This window comes from Hydra viridissima, unplaced genomic scaffold (assembly GCF_058129835.1).
Source record: "Hydra viridissima isolate aposymbiotic clone 2 unplaced genomic scaffold, HvirCarnegie_v1 scaffold_1, whole genome shotgun sequence".
Classification (NCBI taxonomy): Eukaryota; Metazoa; Cnidaria; class Hydrozoa; order Anthoathecata; family Hydridae; genus Hydra; species Hydra viridissima.
In genome coordinates, this window is record NW_028324300.1 from 24,088,380 (window position 1) to 24,108,411 (window position 20,032).

Sequence of the window (20,032 nt, forward strand, 5' to 3'; positions counted from 1 at the left end):
TAATTGCTGTAAAAGCGCTTTTTATATGATTTTCTTCTATGTGAGCTATTCGGGCAGTCACGCTGTAGATTCCAGCAGTAATCAGCCATCATATGTCTGTCCCATCTGCCTTGGTACCTTTCCTCCATCACCATAATATCCTGATGAGTTTCTCCAAGACCATTTTGACATTTTTGTATTGTTTTGCAAGTTTAGTTGAGTGAGCTACTGGAAGAGATGCACACTAACTTCCATTGTTCAACAAAACACATTTCAAACTCCTTTTAAAACTATCTATGAAAAGCCTCCAGTCTTCAGGACGATATACTTGTAAACCCATTTGCAGCATCAGGCCAGGAATATCCTAACAATATACAAGTAGGTCATCTTTACAGAAAAGTTGAAGAAGTGCTTCTTCTCTTGTCCTGTAAGATGTAATTTTAGTTCTAGGCGTCAGACAATTTCTTTCACTTAGCCTTGAAGCTAAAAGTTCAGATGAACTTTTTGAGAGGTTGAGGTCTCTATTAGATTGTTGAGCTCTCCTTGGGTAAATTGCGTAGGGGTTCTGAAACTTTCTTCATATTCTGGTTCACTTCCAGAACTAATGCTTAGCTCCATACCCTGCATTTCATCATCATCAGGTGGGGGAAGGTCAGGTAATATGGTAAAAACAGGTACAGGCACATCTTCACAATGAGGGACAGGCCTTCTTGCAGATTCCATGTTAGGATACTCCCATTTTTGTTTCTTATGCTTATTGAATCCTTGCACTTGCACTGCACAGAAAACAGTCATCATGATGATTTTTTTGCTCTCTCCACACCATTGGAACACCAAATTTGAAGCTTTTTCTTTGTCCTTTGCTCCATTTTCGAAATAATTCGATAAATGCTTTGCACACTATGTGTGGTGCTCAAGACTTGTTTTGGTCCCCAAGCATAACCCCAAAATAGGCCAAATACACTTTTGTAATGAAGTCTGTTATGTTTCTTCTATGTTTTTGCAGTGTATATTCACCACAAATGTAACAGAATGAGTCTGGATCGTTAAGACAACTTCTTCTTGATGAGTTCATGCTTTTAACTGGAAAACAGACAACAACATAAAGTTAGTACAAAAATCAAGCTATGAACAAACTTTTAGAACACTAATTAACAAAAAACTATATTGATAACTGCTCAGTTCAAGTATTAATCCCAAGAAATTAATGAGATGATTCGTCACATTTACCAACAAGTGCTGCAAATAAAATTCCAAAAATATCAAAAACTTGAGCCAATCTGGCAAAACTGATAGCATATTCAGAATCAGCACTCCTAAAATACCCCAAATTCATTAAAATATTTTGGACACCAGTAAATTTTTGTTGTTGTTGTTGACCTGTGATATTAACGTTTTTATCGGCTAGAAGAACTTCGGATGACGCACTTTGTGTAGACCGCACTTTCCACACCGAATAGTGTCAATCAATGGTAACCTAGAAAACTTCACAAATTAATATAAAAAAAAACAACAACTTGTAACAACTCTTTAGAAGCGGACTTTTTTCTTTTTACGTTATTTCGTTTTATTGTTTTTGTAAATGCTAAATAATAGACGTCTACAAAAAAAAAAAATTTTTTTCTTAAAATCTTTAAAAATCTTTTTCTTTTATTTCAGGTTAACTTTTTTTATGTTGGAAAAATTGATTTCCTTTCCACAAAAAATGATTTGTTTTTTGAAATGATATTTTGGTTGCATTTTTCATTTACTGAACTAAGGAGATTGTAATAAAGTCTCCTATTATGTTTTTAATTAACAAATGGGTTGGGCTTATAAACCTATAGATATTTCTCATATTATTTATTTATTTTTCCTCCTAAATGTATGTTACAGAATGATGTCTGTATTTTTACCTCCTTTTAATTATAACTTCTTTAACTGATCTCTTGTTGGGTAAAACTACATTTTATTGTGAGCTTCAACCCAAAATAAAACTATTAAAACGTTTACGTTATTTTGTAAAGTTGGATAATTGGATTTAAAACTATTAAAACGTTTGCGTTATTTTGTAAAGTTGGATAATTGGATTTTTACGATTATATTAGTTGAGTTCTACAAGACTCCGCTTTTTGCTAGTTTTATTCGTTATTTAGAAATACATGTAGATAAGCTGGAAAAGTTACCTACTTTTTCCTGGGTTCAAATCCACAGTCTTTTTTTTGTTAAAAACGAACGTTGAGAGACTTTCATGAGCTTTTAAAATTTTTTTTGTGATACAGTTCACTATTTTAGTTTTTGAATTTTTGTATCAAAATGTTGCCCCCCCCCCCCCCCACCACCACCACCCCCATAAAATGTTGACCTCATAAACGAACGTTGCACGCTTCTAAAGATTTAAAAGGTTTGAGAACAGATGCTGAATACTTCAACACTCTACCAACATAATAAAGTTGAAGAAAAATAATTGCTAAAACTGGTTCATCAATAAAAGCACTCATTTTGAGTAAAAGAACTGCAAAGTTCGGTGAGAAGTTTTATTGTCATAAAAGTATGATGAACAAAACTTTCATTTTTAAAGAAAAATAATTAGAGATGAATTTCGAATCGTCCAAAATCGGAAACTACGATACATTTTAAGTTAAAACAACCTCTTAACAAATTCAAATCATCTTTTAAATTGTTTTTTCCCAACAGTTCACCTTTGATTAAAAACGCCATTTCGAATTAAATGTGTACTCTTGGGAAAAACATAGTAGTTGTAGACAGAATTGGTTGGGATAATTTTTTCAAGTACGAGGTGACGTTTGATGAAGTATTGCAATGAAAGATACTTTTGTTTTACAATCAGCATTTCTTCATATTTAACAGAACAACGTTCATCATGTCTGAATTAGGTATTAATTTATTTTTACATTTGGAACACGATTTGTAATGAAATGGTCATCTTCTATTTGTCGAACGTTGCTGTGGATCATGATGCTGGTCGTTTCATTCGACTCAAACTCTTTAAATGAAATAAAAAAACTCTAATGCTTTGAATCTTTTACATGAATCTTTCAATTTTACTATGAATATTATCTTACTACGAGTATCATCTGCTCATTTTGGAAAATATTTAATGTTTCCAGAGCATTTTTTGCGTGTCGCGTTATGTCCAAAAATGTTCCCGTTTTATTGGTTACCATGGAGACTCGCTTCTTTTGTAATCATTTTTCTTCTTTCTATTTTGAGGTACGCGATAATAAATGTGTTGCCATAGAACACTTCAACCTTGAAATAAAAACTCACTATATCACCGAATTCAGATAAAAAAAGAACAAAAGAACGTAGAATTTTGTTTTAATCAGTAATTCATAAACTTGTAATTTATTAAATATAATTTCGAATTTAAAAAGCAAATCCAGCAGTACTTAAAAACATCCCATTCGTAATATTTGTATTGAAATAAAACTTTTAGTATACTAAGCTTTTTCATGCAGCCAGATGATGATTTTATATTTGAAAAGTGGAAATGTTCATTATTAAGATGGTATTGTTTTTGAATTCTCTTATCATACATAGAAATATCCTAAAGATCATTCGGAAAAAAAATTTATAACTATGTGTTATTCCTTGGTACAATTAGCATTATAGTTTTATATTCTTGATAATTTCTGTATAACTATATTTCTGTATTACATATTATATTTCTGTATTATATGCTATAGCTCTGTATGTAGGATGTGGTGTTGTAAGCATAGCCGCCGAGTGAAATTTCGGGCACTGGAGAAGTTTTCACAGGATAAAGTTTTGTATGTTTATATAGTTGATAAAGTACTGGATGTAGTGCATCAAAAGTTGTAGTGGAATATTGTATAATTTTGCTTTCATACCTTTCAATTTAAAAAAAACAAAATATCTAAAAAGAGGAAAAACCAGTGTTTTAACTGTTTCAGCTAAGTACATTTTCACTTTTGTATTTTTCAAGGGAAGTTAGAGAAAACGTATTTACATTATATTTACATTATACTTACCCAATATTCTGTTCATTACGGACCATGCTTATATTCATATTATGCATTTTCAGAAATCGACTTGTTTTAATTGTTAATTATAGATAACTTTCTGATTAAATACATTTTTTGCTATTCGTATCACAACCTGTTTCTAGTTAAAAATATAATATGGGACATGTAGCCCCCAGGTTAGATAATATTGGATGTCTCTTTTATAAAAAGTGTTTGAAAATTTTGTATTAAGAAAGTTCATAAATTGAAGTTATGTTGATTGTGGGATTTAAAGAACAAAGCTTTTTGAGTCAAAAACTGTAATAAAATGAAAACTTTAAACAAAATAAATGAGAAAAAAATGACGAAAACTAAACTGGGGAACTTGCAACAGTAAGTATTTTCATCATTAATCCTATTGCATCCTAAAAGTTGAAAACTTAAAAAATTTTTTTTTACCATTTTGAAAATTTAAAAAGTTTCTTTTTACCATTTACAATTACCCTACGTTAACTATATGAAACGATAATTTACCCTACGTTAACTATATGAAACGATAATTTACCCAACGTTAACTATATGAAACGATAATTTACAAATCACCTAAATATTTTTCAAAAATGTTTCTCTAGTTTGCTTTTAGCCAACGAACTTTTTGGCAAAATATTACAATGGTATTTCGTTTGTCAGCTCCTTGTGAGGAATGAGTATTTGCAATGCACTAAATTGCTTTTGCAAAATACTAAGTAAGTGAGGGGATCATGGCCTCCATGGCCTTCCTCTACACCCCCCCCCCCACATCCCCTCCTGTAGAGTGAACTCTGATACTTTGTTAAAGTTTCAGGTTTTTATGCAAAATGACTTTTAAAAAAGACCAAGATTCTGTAAAGAATGTTAATGGTGGATTTCATATGAGGTTATTTTATTCACCTAAAAGATTTTGAAGTTATTTCAAACAACGTGAAATTACTTTTTTCTAAAAACTCTATCGACAGTAAATTCTATTTATTTAAAAAATTTTATTCCTGTTAAATTTTTATTAACTATCAAAGAAAAATTTAAGGTTTTAAAGTTGAAGTTTTTTTTGTTAAAAACTCAAAAACTGCTCATCCCAACTTCGACAAAAATGACTTTAGATTTTTTTACTTCTATTATTTACAGCCATTTTACATCCACTGAAAAAAGAAAAGCACGATGTTGACCTTGTCCAGATTTATCATTTAAAAGCACAAAATTTGTTGAAGTTCTAAAAAAATGGCTAAAACTTCTGATTTCGGATTCTTTGGAGTGATTTGATTTTAGTTGTAATTTAATTTCGCATGTAAATTTAACTCACTAAAAACTTTGACATAACATCTGTTGTTGTAACACGTTTAGTCGGGAAAATATTTATTATGAAATTCTTTTTTTTTTTTAGTAATTTTTTTTAAAAACAGCTGAACAGCTTTAAAATTTAGCGCTTTAAGGGTAAAAAAATGAATCTAATAGACAGGAACTACAAATAAAAAAGCAATATGAGAATTTCTTCCTTTGAGGTAACATGTTTTCTTTAGTAAAAAAGATGAGTAAATTAGTTTATTTGATTTTACATTTGTTATCTCTAATCATTTTCTTTTTTTTTCTAAAAGATTAGATATAAATATTGTACATCTAATTGGTTAGATAAGAATTTAATTGAAAGATAAAAAATCAAGAAAGATAAAAAATAAATCAAGATCTTTTGACTACTTCATCAAAATTTATCATCCTATGATAAATTTTGATGAAGTAGTCAAAAGATCTTGATTTATCGCTGAAAATCTTTGAGCTGTAAGTGATGAGCAAGATTAACGATTTCACCAAGACATTCAACTAATGGAAGAAATCTACCAAGGTTTTTGGAATGAAAGCATGATGGCAGACTACTGTTGGATGTTACATCGAAATGAACCAGATAAATTGCCCAAAGGAAATTCGTATTCACAGCACTTTTAATGTTACATTTTTGTTTATTTTTGTTCAATAAACCCCCGTGCTTATTCAATGTTAAATATTCATGGTCAATAAGTATAATAATCAGATGAACTTTTGTACGATTCTATTTCCAGTAAATCTCTCAAATATAACTACCTGATGAACGAGACGTGCTTAAAGAAAACTAATAATATATTTGGAATCAGCATTAAAAGCTGATTTAGAAAAATGTGTTTTAGTTTATGATGAGATGAAAAAGTTCTTTTTTGTTGACCAGTGTTTTCGGCAAATACAGCTGATAAACAAGGCCACCAACTCTACATAAGATATTAGATATTAACTTGCTATGAACTCCCGATAGATGCTGAAGAAAAAAAAACTCAAGGATCCCAGAACAAAAAAGTTCGCATCTTAAAACTGATTCATACATGCAAAATCTCAAAAGAAAATCTTAAAAAAAACTAATAGCATTATCCTCTCATCTGAACAGATCTAATAATTTCATAGATCGTCTTAAAAAAGACCAAATCTATTGGCGCTGTTACCTTAAATCCTCAAGTGATGAACGTTTGGAGTGATGATTAATAAATTGTATTCTTTTATATTATATTAATGTTGTTGAGCAAACCAAATTATTAAACTTCGAATAAAAATCTACAGAAAAATAACAATGAAACTTACATATTATGAAACTATCAGTTTACAGTAAAAAAAAACTCCACAAAGTTAAAATTTTAGAAAAATAGTTTAGGCCGAATTTTCAGTCTTTCAACTCATTTTACGCCAAAAGTATTTATCTCTATTTTATAAAGGTAATTCCCCAATCCTCTCCCCAGTTGAAATTCTGAAACAAATGGCCATTATTCAAAGTAGAACTTATTGGAGAATTTGGGATTTATATCACTTATATTTAAATGCTTACCTAAGGTTGGGAGAGGAGTTTATGGTGCACAAATGTAAACATTTTATGATTTCTCCATTAAACCAGAGGTGTCGAACTCCAATTATAGAAGGTCCAGTTTGTTATACTTTAATGGAAAGTTGAAGCTGCAATAAACAACAAGATGACATTTTATTACTAATTTTTACGCTCTCCAACGAAAAATTGAGAAAGTTGGGAACACTTCTTAATTAAGAAAGCGCAAACAAAGAAAGTCGTTTTTGCTTTTACAAAAGTTTTTCATCGTCTGTTTAACTGAAGAATAAAACAGACGATGAATAATACAAGATTTTTAGAAAATATAGTATGTTATAGTATATATGTTATGTATGTTTATATGTTATAGTATATATGTGGAACAATTTATTAAAAGGTAAGTTAATTATTTTTATACTAGAGCTTCTTTCTGAATTTTAAAGCATTTTTTTTCAAAAATTGCTTTTGTAAAAGCAATTTTTGCTTTTACAAAAGTTTTTCATCGTCTGTTTAACTGAAGAATAAAACAGACGATGAATAATACAAGATTTTTAGAAAATATAGTATGTTATAGTATATATGTTATGTATGTTTATATGTTATAGTATATATGTGGAACAATTTATTAAAAGGTAAGTTAATTATTTTTATACTAGAGCTTCTTTCTGAATTTTAAAGCATCTTGTAGCCCAATAAAGCTTAGCCGGCCGTTTGACACAACTGCTTTCATAAACTTTTACTTTATTCGTATGTAAAAGTTATACCAAGAGCCGTTTTAAACTACTGCATAAAACAAAAATCTCAAAATTTGATTTCATGACATTTTTGTCAATGTTAAGTCATTATTAAGATTTTGATTAAAACTTTTTTCTCAACTTCCACAATAAGAAGCAAATTCAGAACCCTTTTTTGGTAGTCAGCGAAGAAAGAGAACAAAGATAAGCCGTTATCGTAAACCTGAAATAAAGGTTTAAAAAATTTATGGTTTAAAGAAAGATACTATTTACTCTACTTTGTTTATAAAAGATAAAACGTTGTTACTTTTAATTATATTTAACCCATGAAAATAACATAAAAACCAGCCAATACTCATGCTATGAAAAATTACACAATCTTTGGACCAAAAAAGCTGAAAATTTGCACTTAACTTAAAGGCGGTAGAAAAGGATGAGCAACTGCGGTTATTCGTTTTCTAAATATTTTGACTTCTGACCCTATTTTGTGTTAATCTGATGTTTATCCACATATCATAATCATATGCTTTCAAAAAATCGCAGGAACTTTACTGGAATTTTAAGATTTTCAGAGTTCAAATTTTAATTTTGTTTTTTTACAAATTTCAACGACGTCAAAAGAAAAATTTAAAAGTACAAAGTTTTGTTCAAACTGTAACCATTGACGACTTGTAGAACTAACATTATTTTTTATTTTCTAATTACAATTTTGATATATTTTTAGTAACAACTTTTTAAAGGCTTCATGTTTTAGAAGAAAATTTTTCAAAAATCTTTTCTTTTTAAAATTACTAAATATTTCAAAAACATTTTTTGCATTATTTCTATATTTTACATATTTAACATATTAAAAATATTTTACCATTCAAAATATTTTCGTATTTCAACTTTTTCAACTCTTCTATGTTTTGAAGTTCGTGTTTCGAACTTCAAGAAGTTATGATGATTCACATCCTATTGAAGCTCCAAACCCGAAGCCATTTATAAATGTCGTCGATAAAGTCCGTGTCATCATTGATGTAAAAACGTGATTGTTCAACGAGTAAAAACATAGAAAGAAAGAAACCTTCGAATTCTTTGATACAAAAGTATTCCTGATGTTTATCCACATATCTTCAATCATATGATTAGGACTCCATCTATCGATCTGCAATAGGTTACTTAAGAATATACAACCAACGTTAGTCGAACATTTAACAAGAAAATTTTTTTTTCCCTCCGACAAAATATGTTTATGAACAATCAGTTCATCCAACTTGAATCCCTTCGTCTATAAACTTTTCCGTGAAATATTTCTCACGTGAGGCTTCATGAGCAGTTTTTCCATCGCGTATCTTAACCGTCCGTCGATTACTTAGGACATGAAAAGATCAATCAATCATCGATTGATCTTTTCAAGTCCTAAGTTATCGACGCCTGCACTTCAAAGAACCATTTTATGATCATCTTTTGATCTTCATCTAAAGAAGAAAGATGTTGACATAACTTTATTACTTTGCATTTAATTTAACGTTTTGTGTCAAAATAATGTATTAAATGAAAAGAAATATCTTAAGGAGGATATCAGAGGTCAGTTCATGAGACAAGAAGTCCTTAGGAGAGGAACTAGAAAAGCTGGCTTTACAAACTTATTACTTATTTTCAAACTTTATGTCAGGTGCATGTAACTGAGTCAAAATACTTTTTTTTAGTAATTAAAATTTAATTTATAAGAAAATTAGTTATACAATATAATGATAAGAAATCAAATAACAACTTAATATAAATTCGTTTTTACAACATGTTATAAAATAAAATTAGCAATGGAAATAATAATGGTTTTACTATTTAATCCTTTAACTGATTTTTTACTTTAATTTTTTTTGGAAGGCAAGAGACAATAAAAAATATTTATTTCATACAAAATGAATGAAATAAAATGTTTTCTGTTTAGAGCTACTTAATTATGGCAACATACATTGAACTCCAACCAAATATCGAAAAATCAAAATCACAAAAAATCATTATAATCGAAAAACTTTGATACAGAAAGTGCTACCATTTTGTTTGAAAACCAACTCCTTTCAAATAAATAAGAATTTTAAATTCACGCAGACAATAAAACACCAAAAGAGATGTCTAAGAACTTTATTACCAGAAAAAAGAATTTAAAAGTTTATTCAAAAAATATTATAGAGAAAACATACTTAAAAAAATAAAGATCAGCACACACTACGTCCCTTTCAATCCAAAGATTTTGTACCTAAATGTAAAACAAAAAGTTTTTTATGTTCCAATTTGAAAAAATTTTTTGCAACCAAATTTCTTCAAGCTTTGAGTTTTTTCAATAAAATGTCCCCCCAACCTTTAAAAAGTACTATATATTTTCTTATTAATAATATAATTTATAGGCTTACCAATAAACTATAATCAGCATTCCTAAGACATTTAATTCTACAATAAATTCTACTGCAACCAGCAAATCAAAATAATGGAAACATAATTGTTAAAAAAACTTAATACATCATTAATAAAAATCTGCCACCGCATTAAATGTTAAATATAAAATTCTAAAAGACCAACAAAATGGTTGAGGACTGGGAATTAAGTAAAATGATAAGTTTTTACATCAATGTAAAACAATTTTTAATAAAATTATAAGCTTGAACAATTAAATCTCTTATTTGTGTTATACTTTAATCTAAATTAAGCACAAAAGAGTAAAATTATAAGCTTAATTAACTCTCTTATTTGTATTATAATCATAGATACATTAATAAACATAGAAAACAAATTAAATAATGAAAAAGAAAAATATAACAGTTAAATATTCTTTAACTCTATGAAAAAATTTAATTATTTTTCAAAAAACATTTGCTGTAGTAATTGTCTATTGTAATGTTGCTGAAAAAATTCTTGTACAAATTATCAAGTTGAACTTTAAAAGAATTATAAATTTATCATTACTAAAATTAAGTACGAACCAAGCAAAAGAGAAATACTATTCTTAACCACTAAAAAATGATCAGAATAGAAAACAATTAAAACTTTAAAGTAATATACAATAATTTTATTTGTTTATTATTTAATAAATTAAATAAGTTGTTTTGAAATTTTTATTGTTTAAAGAATACAATTTTTCAAAAAATATTTATGAAATTTTACAGAGAATAAAACTATTGCAATAAAAAAAAAAAAAAAGAAAGGAAGACCATAATTAATATTCATCTTATTATCATAATTTTTACTTTATTCAAATTAAAGCTTTTTGTAGTTTGTAAAATGTAATTGATTTTGAGCTAACATTTCTTTTTAAATTTGTTTTTCACCTCTTACATTATGTTTACATTAAATAACTGTTGCTTACTTTTTTTGAAAGAGAAAAATATTACTTAAACTAATTCCATGAAAATCTTTTCCACCACAAAATTTATTTATTCTTCTTGCTCGCTAATTATTCATCAACCCATCATACAAAAGGTATATAGACGTCATTTTTAAATCATTTAACTGTTTTGTTTACATTACTTTTTTCACTAGCTGATGATTTCTTTAAGATTCTTTTAATTACATTAGTTAAGTTGTATCCCAAACTTACTTGTTATTTTTTTTAATTTTCTAGGGTTTGCAGGAATGCCTTTTACTCAGATTTTCCAGTCTTTATGTTGTCTTTCACCCCCTCCCCCTCCCCCCTCCCCTCCCCCCTCCCCTCCCCCAATTTCCTAGGTTTACAACTAATGAAGGAAGACAGCTTAATTTAGGAGAACAACTATACTGCTACTGACTTGCATACTCACAAACTTAAGCAAGAATACCTGGTTTCTGATTCAATTAAATAAAAATTCTACAAATAGAATGTTGAACTTTAAAATTTCATTTAAACAAGATTTTAATAAAATTGTTAAGTTGTTTCATAATAATTTGAAGAAAAATTTTAATGTTTTTAGTTCAAAAATTTTTTTATAGATGATTAAAAAAAATTTCTGAGATTAACTCGCTTTTCAGTTTCATATTGTTTTGCATTTGGAAAATGAAACTACCTGTAATAGTCATTCATAAACATATAAGATGCATGAACAGAAAACAAAGTGATTAAACAACAAGGAAATTGAAAGAATCTAAAAAAAAATACAGCTCTGTATTTTTTTTTACAGCATTTATTTTTAATACAGCACATTAAGCTCTAGCTTAATGTGCTGTATTCCAAAATGAATTAAAATTAAATATATAGAATGCAAATTATTTAAGCTTTAATAAAGTTGTTTTAAAATTAAAATAATTTTAAGAAAATAATCAATTTGAACAAGTGGCATTTGAATTTAATGTCATTCTTATGTAATTTTATGCTTAGAAACATTTAAATAATATTCAAGTAATATGAATTTACATACTAGCATACCAGCTTTGGCTTTAGAAGAACACTTTGATTAGCTTTCTGTCTTGAATCCAAATGATTTATCCAGTAATTATATTTATCAAAAATGAAAAAAAATTCTTATAAATCTTTATTGTAACTTTATTTTCAATTTCTTTCCTAAATCCTTTGTCAAAAATGTCCGAGGTATCTAATTACTTAGAATAATTAATTATTGTAAATATTATTATGGAGAATTTAAATAATTTTATAGAGAATTTAAAGATTTCATTGATACTTGTATAAATGAAATATTTAAATTTTACTTGTAATTTGTAAAGTTGTTTAAAAAATATTTAAATTTTGTATAATATTGTAAAAAATATTTAAATTCAACTTAAAAATGGCTTGTAAGCCATTTTTATTTAAGTTTCATTCAACCCTATATGCATTATACAAATTAGAACATGCACATCTAAAAAATTATGACAATATAATTTGGTATTAGTGCTATACAAATATTAATGTAATATTATATAAATTGTTTAGAATAGCCACATCAATTGCTGGTTACAAATTTATTAATTTCCTAAGCTGTTGGGTTTTTATACATCATGATTTATGTAAAGTAATGATAATAATAATGATAATAGTAATAATGATAATAATGATAATAATAATAATGATAATAATAATAATAATAAAAATAATGACAACAACAACAACAACAACAACAACAACAACAACAACAACAACAACAACAACAATAACAATAAGAAGAAGAATAAGAATGATAACAAAACATAATTTCCCTTTTCTTTGTTGGTTTTTAAAAAAAAATGTTGAAAAAAACAAAATTAACAATTGGAAAAATAAGTAATTGAAATTCAATATATTTATTTATTTGCATGGTTTTGTTCTGTTGGTAGCTGAAGTTATCTTCAATGCAATTAGTTTAAGATTTTAGTTTTATCTTCTGTACTTTCTCCAGCCTAGTCTTCACTTGAGAACTTTTTTTTAAATATATACTTGATCAATTCAGACTTAAGCATGAAGAGGATCTAAGTTAATTCAAAAGAATAGTTGCACTGCTACTCACTTGCACCTCAATGACAGGCCCAGAAATTTAAACTAGAAAACCTGGCTTCTTATTTGATTAATTTTAACAAAAAGACATTTCAAATATAAGGGAAAAGTGGGACAAAGGAGACGTAAGACAGCATTTTTTTTCTGTCATTTTTGTTCCAAATTTATGAGTACTATAAAGAAACACCATATTTCTACCCGAGCATCATTTTTTACTTCGTTTTAGTACATGTTAGTCATTAGATTTGCCTGTATTAAAAAGTTATCCGAAAACATCATTTTGCATAAACAATGGCATGTTTAAAATATTGGAGAATTAATTCTTCATAGGCAGATTGAAGCGAAAAAATGCAGGTCTTTTTTTATATGCAAACCACTTATCACTATCCTTACAGAAAGTTTTGAAAAACTATGCCAGCAAATTATTTTTTTTAATTTGCTATTTGTAAAATTTCGATTCTTTTATTATATAGGTATCATATAAAAATATTGAGTGATTCAAAAAATAATTTGATATTAACTAGCTTTTCAAGTTTATACTGTTCTGCATCGGAACAAAATAACAATAAAAGTTCTACCTGAGCATTACAGATTGAAGCTTATTCGCAGAGAATACAATGTTGCAATTGTAAGTCTTCTTTTCTCATTGGAGTTTCGCCTTCAGGTTGAACTTAACAAAATTACCTCAAATACATTCAAAAAAGAATGCCGCAAACTATATTAAAAACATTTCAAAGAAACTACGTCAATTTCCACTTCATGAAATTGATTTCTCGTTGTGTAATTACATAAATGCAGGAATAGAAAAAAAATCAAACTACTCAGATTTAAATAGTTAAAGAAACACAACTTTTTAAAAAAAAAGCATTTTGAAGTTTCACCAATTAAAATGAAATTCAATTTAAAATAAACTTACAAACAGGATTAATAATTATCAGTTATGTGATTTGATACTAAAAATAAACTTCATACATAGCTGATAACTTTGATTTCAGAAGAAGGCTTCTTGGCTTTTTTTGTCTCATATACAAATGATTTATCTAACAAATATATTTGTTTAAAATGAGGGGAAGCACTTATAAATCATTACAATAACTTTCTTTAGGTGTAAACCCTATTGCCGTAAAGAGTAAATAAAAAGTAGCATTTGACATCAATTATAAATTAAACACAAAGATACTTTATTTTTCTTCAAATAATTTTAAAACAATTTTAATTTATAATCAGCAAATTTTTCTGCAAATAAAATGTATAAAGTTTAATTCACTAAACGTTCTCTAGATTTTCTTTCACTCAACGTTCTACAAAACTGACACAATTGAGGTCCAACTTTTCCGCGCACTATCTTGACATCCATTCTTTTTGCCTCGTGTAACAATTCACTTGCTAAAGCATGTAAAATCTTGCTGAGTTTGAAATACAAAACAAAGTTTTTCTCAATTAAAACAGAAAATTTCAAGTTACAGCATTATCAAAAACATTTTTTTTGATTTCACCCAAAGCTTTAGACTTTTTCTTGATTCAAAGACAAAAAAATTGCAGAGTAAAAGCAAATAAAATTGAACAACTTTTGTATTTTTAGTTTTTATGAAATTATCTTTTAAAAAGGAAAAAAATTTTGAATTTTTTATTTTTATTTTTGTATAGAATTTTTTGCTCTCTATCATATCGTATAAAACTATTTGGTTTTTAGTTAAAAATTTTAACACGAGTTAAAAGGAGTTACTCTAAATAAATTATTTTAAATTTTATTCTCTCTCCGACTCCCCAGTTTCGTAAATAAAAACTTTTCGCGCTTAACATAAAAGTGTTGTTTTGTAATTTACTTCTGCTAATGATGATCCTTTTTTCAGAATTGAATTTACAAGCTCCGGAAGAAAGTTATGAAGAAAAACTGAAATAATAAGATTTCTTGTTTAATTGAAAATTTTAGATGTAAAGCTGGGTGTGTTTATTTTTTTTAAATGTTTATATAACTATTTCACACTTATTAATCAAGTTTAATTACGCATCTAGTCCTTATATAAACATGAGTCGCCTACGTAAATTATTGATTTAAAAATGACTTAATAAAGAATGATGCACACAACAAATAAAGCAAGAAATTACACTGACGAGCAACTTATTTTGCGATTTCAAAGCACGTGTTTAATTCCGCTAGAATAAACAAAGCTGACAAATCCGAAATATTTTAACCACTAAAACCCGCTCAATTTGTTTACAACTTCCACCAGCTGTAACTCCACTTCGTAAATCTACCGAGTCGATGATAATAACTTATACACTCCGACTCCGACTCCACAGCCCTGGTCAACATTACAAAGCGAAAAAATGCTAGAATTAGCATTACCTGAAAGAGAATGGCTAAATTTACCCCAAATTTAAAAAAAAAGAAGACTTGATTTTAACACTACGCAAAAGACCAGGCATTGGAGAGTGAATCCACGCAACAAACATTGAAGGTTCAAACAAAACAAAGAAAATGCAAGAAGTGTCCAAAATGTTGGAACGAAAGTGAAACAAATGAAAATAACCGATGGTTTACATGTGAAAATTTTAGATGTCAAAGCTGGGTTTTTTTTTGCATGCTTGTCAAAAAAATATTCGCTTGAAGATGAGTTCTTTTGTATCACAAAACGTAGAGACTGATATTTTTTACTTTACTTCCTCAACTTTGTAGTTCATAGTAGTATATAATCTATTTAATTTCTTTATTTCTATCAACTGCGTAATTAAATTTATATTATTTTTGTTAGTTAATAACAGCTCCATTAAATTTAAAACTAAATATTAAAATATAAATAAGAAAAATGCTCTTAATGTCACGTGACACATTTTATCAACATTCAAAAAAATGTTCTATTACCGTACTACGTATCTACAGTTAATTATAATTAACTGTAGATACGTAGTTATATATATAAAGTAGTTATAAGTAAACAAAGTTGTCGTATTAACAAGCTATTTCGGCAGTATGGCATCCATGGCAAAAATGATTGGAAAATTTGATGGATCTGGGGATGTTGTAGTGTGGTTGAAAAAGATCAAACTGGTGGGAGAGCTGCAAAAGTTGGGCGATCTTTCTTTGATCATTCCGTTGTTTCTTGAAGGCAGTGCGTTCGCATTATATGAGCAACTTGGGGAGAGCCAAAAAACTTCCGCTAAGGACATTGAAAAAGCCCTACTAGATGCATTCGCAGTTGATGGTTTCCATGCTTACGAGCAGTTCAGAGATCGGAGATGGATTGACGGTGAATCTGTCGATGTGTATTTAGCCAGTTTGCGTCAACTTATGAACTTGGCCGATATTGAAAGCGAAGAATTATTGCTAAGAGCGTTCATAACTGGATTGCCGGGTGAAATTTCAAAGCAGCTACGAGCACAAGTGAAAATATTTGGGATCAGTTTACAGGATGCATTAAACCATGCAAAAGTACTCATGACAGAAAAAACAAAAGAAGAGTATGTTTCAACAACCATCTCTGAGTTCCATAAAAATGTTAAGAAACCATCCGCTACTGATGTTATCTGCTACAACTGTGGCAAGCCTGGACATGTTGCTCGAATCTGTTTTTCGAAGAAACAAATTGTCAGTGATGGGATTAAAATGTTTCAGGTGTGGAAAATCTGGACACATTGCAAGATTTTGTTTGTTGCATCAGGGAAACTCAAATGGGGAATCGCCAGCGCCAGCTGTTTCCCTAAACAACTAACGGCGCTTCCAATATGCACTGTGCAGGTGAACACCTTTGCAGGAAAAGCACTGGTTGATAGCGGATGTACCCGAACTATTATTTCAAACGACATAGCTCGGAAAGCTGGTGTTCGTATTAGAAGACATGACATTATGGTGTTGGCTGTTAATGGAGAAGCTGTGAAAACGGAGGGAGAAGCTACGGTAACATTAATCATTGAAGGAAAAAAGCTCAAAACATCAGTAATGATTCTAAAAGTGTTGTCAACGGTATTGATGCTATTATTGGTATGGATGTCATTAATCGCTGTGGAGGAGTGCACTTGTACAATGGAAAAATTTAATTTGGTTTTGTTTCAATTCATACAGAGAAACAAAGTGTTGGTATAAATGACAAGGATTTTGATGCTTACTTTGATGGTACAAAGTGGACTGCTAAATATAAATGGAAACAAGGTCAACCACAACTGAGAAATTCTGTCGCGCAGTACAAGATAAAACCCCAGTTGATACCTCAATTTAATAATGAGATGGATTTATGGGTGAAAAATGGCTGGTTGAAACCATGCAACAAAGAAGAAAAAAGTACAGAAGGGATTGTCCCGTTAATGGCTGTTGAGCAGGAAAATAAAGGAAAGGTACGACCTGTTCTGGATTTTCGAGAATTGAATCAGTACGTTAATTCGCATAATGCCACAAGTGATGCATGTGATGAAAAAGTTAGAAAATGGAGAACTCTTGGTGACAAATTTGCAACACTTGATCTTAGATGCGCCTATATGCAAGTACACATCGATCCGAGTTTATGGGAGCATCAGAGGGTAATCTACAAAGAAGAAAAATACTATCTTACACGTCTTGGTTTTGGGTTAAATTCTGCTCCAAAAATAATGTCTTCAATCTTAGGCAGCGTGTTGAATCTAGATGCAGGTATTCGTGAAGCAACTGACCACTACATTGACGATATAATTGTTAATTTGGAAAAAATATCAGTTGAAAAGGTCGTAAATCATTTGGCGCGTTATGGATTGGTAACCAAAGAGCCAGAGCAATGCGATACTGCACGAGTGTTGGATTTGCAACTATTTAGAAATAAAAAAAAGGAGCTTTGTTGGAAAAGAGGAAACACCATTCCAAAGTCACAAGATATTAAAACTGAAAAAGTAACACGACGGAAACTTTTTTCGATATGTGGACACTTATTAGGTCACTATCCTGTTGGAGGTTGGCTCAGAATTGCCTGCAGTTTTGTAAAACGACATAGTCAAGGAGATGCTTGGGATGATCTAATTGGAGATCAAGCTCAGTCATGGTTGATTGAAATATTGCGCCGATTGGAAGTTAGTGATTCTGTGAGAGGAAAATGGAATGCTGAAGGAATTCAAAATGGAGCGACATTGTGGTGTGATGCAAGCAGCATGGCAATGGGGGTTGCTATAGAATACAATGGCGTAATAATTGAGGATGCAGCCTGGCTTCGAAGTATAAATGATGTCATGCATATTAATATTGCTGAATTAGATGCTGTGGTGCGTGGGATAAACCTAGCTGCTAAGTGGCATATAAAGAATTTGTCAGTATTCACTGACTCAGTAACAGTTCATGGATGGTTAAAAAGTATGCTGACTGAAAGTCATAAGGTTCGATCAAATGGATTATCAGAAATGCTTATTAAAAGGAGACTTTCTCTATTGCAAGACTTAATAAAAGAATATAATATAAACATCACATTGAAATGGGTTCCGTCCTCCAAAAACAAAGCTGACGTGTTGACAAGAGTTCCAAAAATTTGGATAAATGAACTTTCACAAAGAAATACTAAAGAACTAGCTGGGGTAAGTATTGCTGAAGAAATTCGTAGTTGTCACTCAAAACATCATTTTGGCGTTAATCGGACAATGTTTACAGTGCAACGAAGACTTCCGCACGTATTAAGAAAAGACGTTGAAGAATGTGTTCGCAATTGTTGCCAATGTAATTCAATTGATCCAGCACCAGTAAAATGGGAAAATGGAGTGCTAGATGTACCAGACACATGGTATAGAATTGCTTGTGACGTGACTCACTATAAAGGGTCGCCATATTTAACAATGATTGACTGTGGACCAAGTCGGTTTGCAGTTTGGAGAAAGTTGCCGTGCGAAGATACCAAAAGTGTAGTAAGTCAATTGGAATCCGTATTTAGGGAGCATGGCCCACCGCAAGAACTGTTGATGGATAATGGAGCGGTGTTTAAATCCAAGGAATTTTCAAACATATGTGAAAAATGGTGTGTAAAAAAGAAGTATAGATGTGCATATAGACCTTCAGGGAATGGGATAGTGGAGCGTAACCACCGCACAGTAAAACGAACAGCTGCGAGGGCACAAATATGTCCGTTACTAGCGGTATTTTGGTACAATGCAACATCAACGGTGGGAACAAATGAGAAATCTGCACCTGCTTCTCAGAAAAATATGTACGTCTGGCGTCTTCCAATTCAAGAGGAGAAAAACACTAAAACTCAGGAAAGATCACAACGAGTTATGGAAACTTATAGAATTGGAGAAAAAGTTTACGTTCGCCCTGCTGATGCAAAGTGCACTTCAGTTTGGAAAATTGGTACTGTAACTGACATACTCACAAACACAAATATTGAAATTGATGGTGTACCAAGACATGTGCGAGATGTGAGAATAACTCCTGCCTCAAATGTTTCAAACGCTTCAAGAGAAACTATTATCAGTGAAGAGATCGACAGCGACGAAAGTGATTTTGAAGATTTAGACATTTTTGCTGCACGAGAGGAAGAAACCGAAGAAACAGTTGTTGACGCTGAGGAGGAAGCTGGTGGCAGAGAAATCGTCGATAATATATTACCAGCGATAAGACGATCAACCAGAGAAAGGAGAAAGCCGACATATTTAAACGACTATGTTACTTAAGAACTTTAGTTCTTGGGGTGATGTGATAATAGCTGATCGTTATAAAACTTTATTATTACGTTTATAAAATTCTTGTCATTAAAGTTAATTGATGTAAGTTGTTAGTCAAGTCATACGCTATTTTTGTACATAATTACGCTCTCGAGAATTTTTAAATATAAGACATATATGTCTTGAAAAATTGTATCAGATCAATTTTAATTTGATTGGTCAAGAAATGCTCTCATTTCTATTTTATGTTTTATGAAAATTTTATGAAAACTAAAATTTTCTAAATAAAAAAACATAAGCAAGATACTATAAATGAAATAAATCTCGGATAAAGTAAATTAAAAGCCGTTTATAATTAGAAAATCAAAGACAAAAACATCTAGATGGTGGAATAAGCAGTAGCAAGCAGTCCCCCTGCTAGTGAGCAATCTCATGCAGATCAGTCAACAACAAC

At 29.8% G+C, this 20,032-nt stretch overlaps 1 protein-coding gene and 1 long non-coding RNA gene across 3 annotated transcripts in view; one reads left to right on the forward strand and one right to left on the reverse strand.

Annotated features, from left to right (window-relative positions):
* Positions 1-8,628: 8,628 nt before the first annotated feature.
* Positions 8,629-12,418, reverse strand: LOC149894021 (uncharacterized). 2 transcript variants are annotated; one of them, XR_016449174.1, is made up of 3 exons: positions 11,921-12,418; positions 9,737-9,792; positions 8,629-9,010 (listed from the first exon to the last, which is right to left on the reverse strand). It is a non-coding gene; the product is annotated as an uncharacterized LOC149894021 (long non-coding RNA). The 2 variants fall into 2 exon arrangements; XR_016449175.1 differs by having other exon boundaries at positions 11,929-12,417.
* A 3,545-nt stretch (positions 12,419-15,963) lies between these two features.
* LOC149894022 (uncharacterized) overlaps positions 15,964-20,032 on the forward strand; it is an 81,725-nt gene continuing 77,656 nt past the window's right edge. The window contains exon 1 of the mRNA XM_090076616.1: positions 15,964-18,654. Coding sequence (XP_089932742.1) covers positions 17,194-18,654 — 1,461 coding nt within the window. The 5' untranslated portion in view covers positions 15,964-17,193. The remainder of the gene's footprint in view (positions 18,655-20,032) is intronic.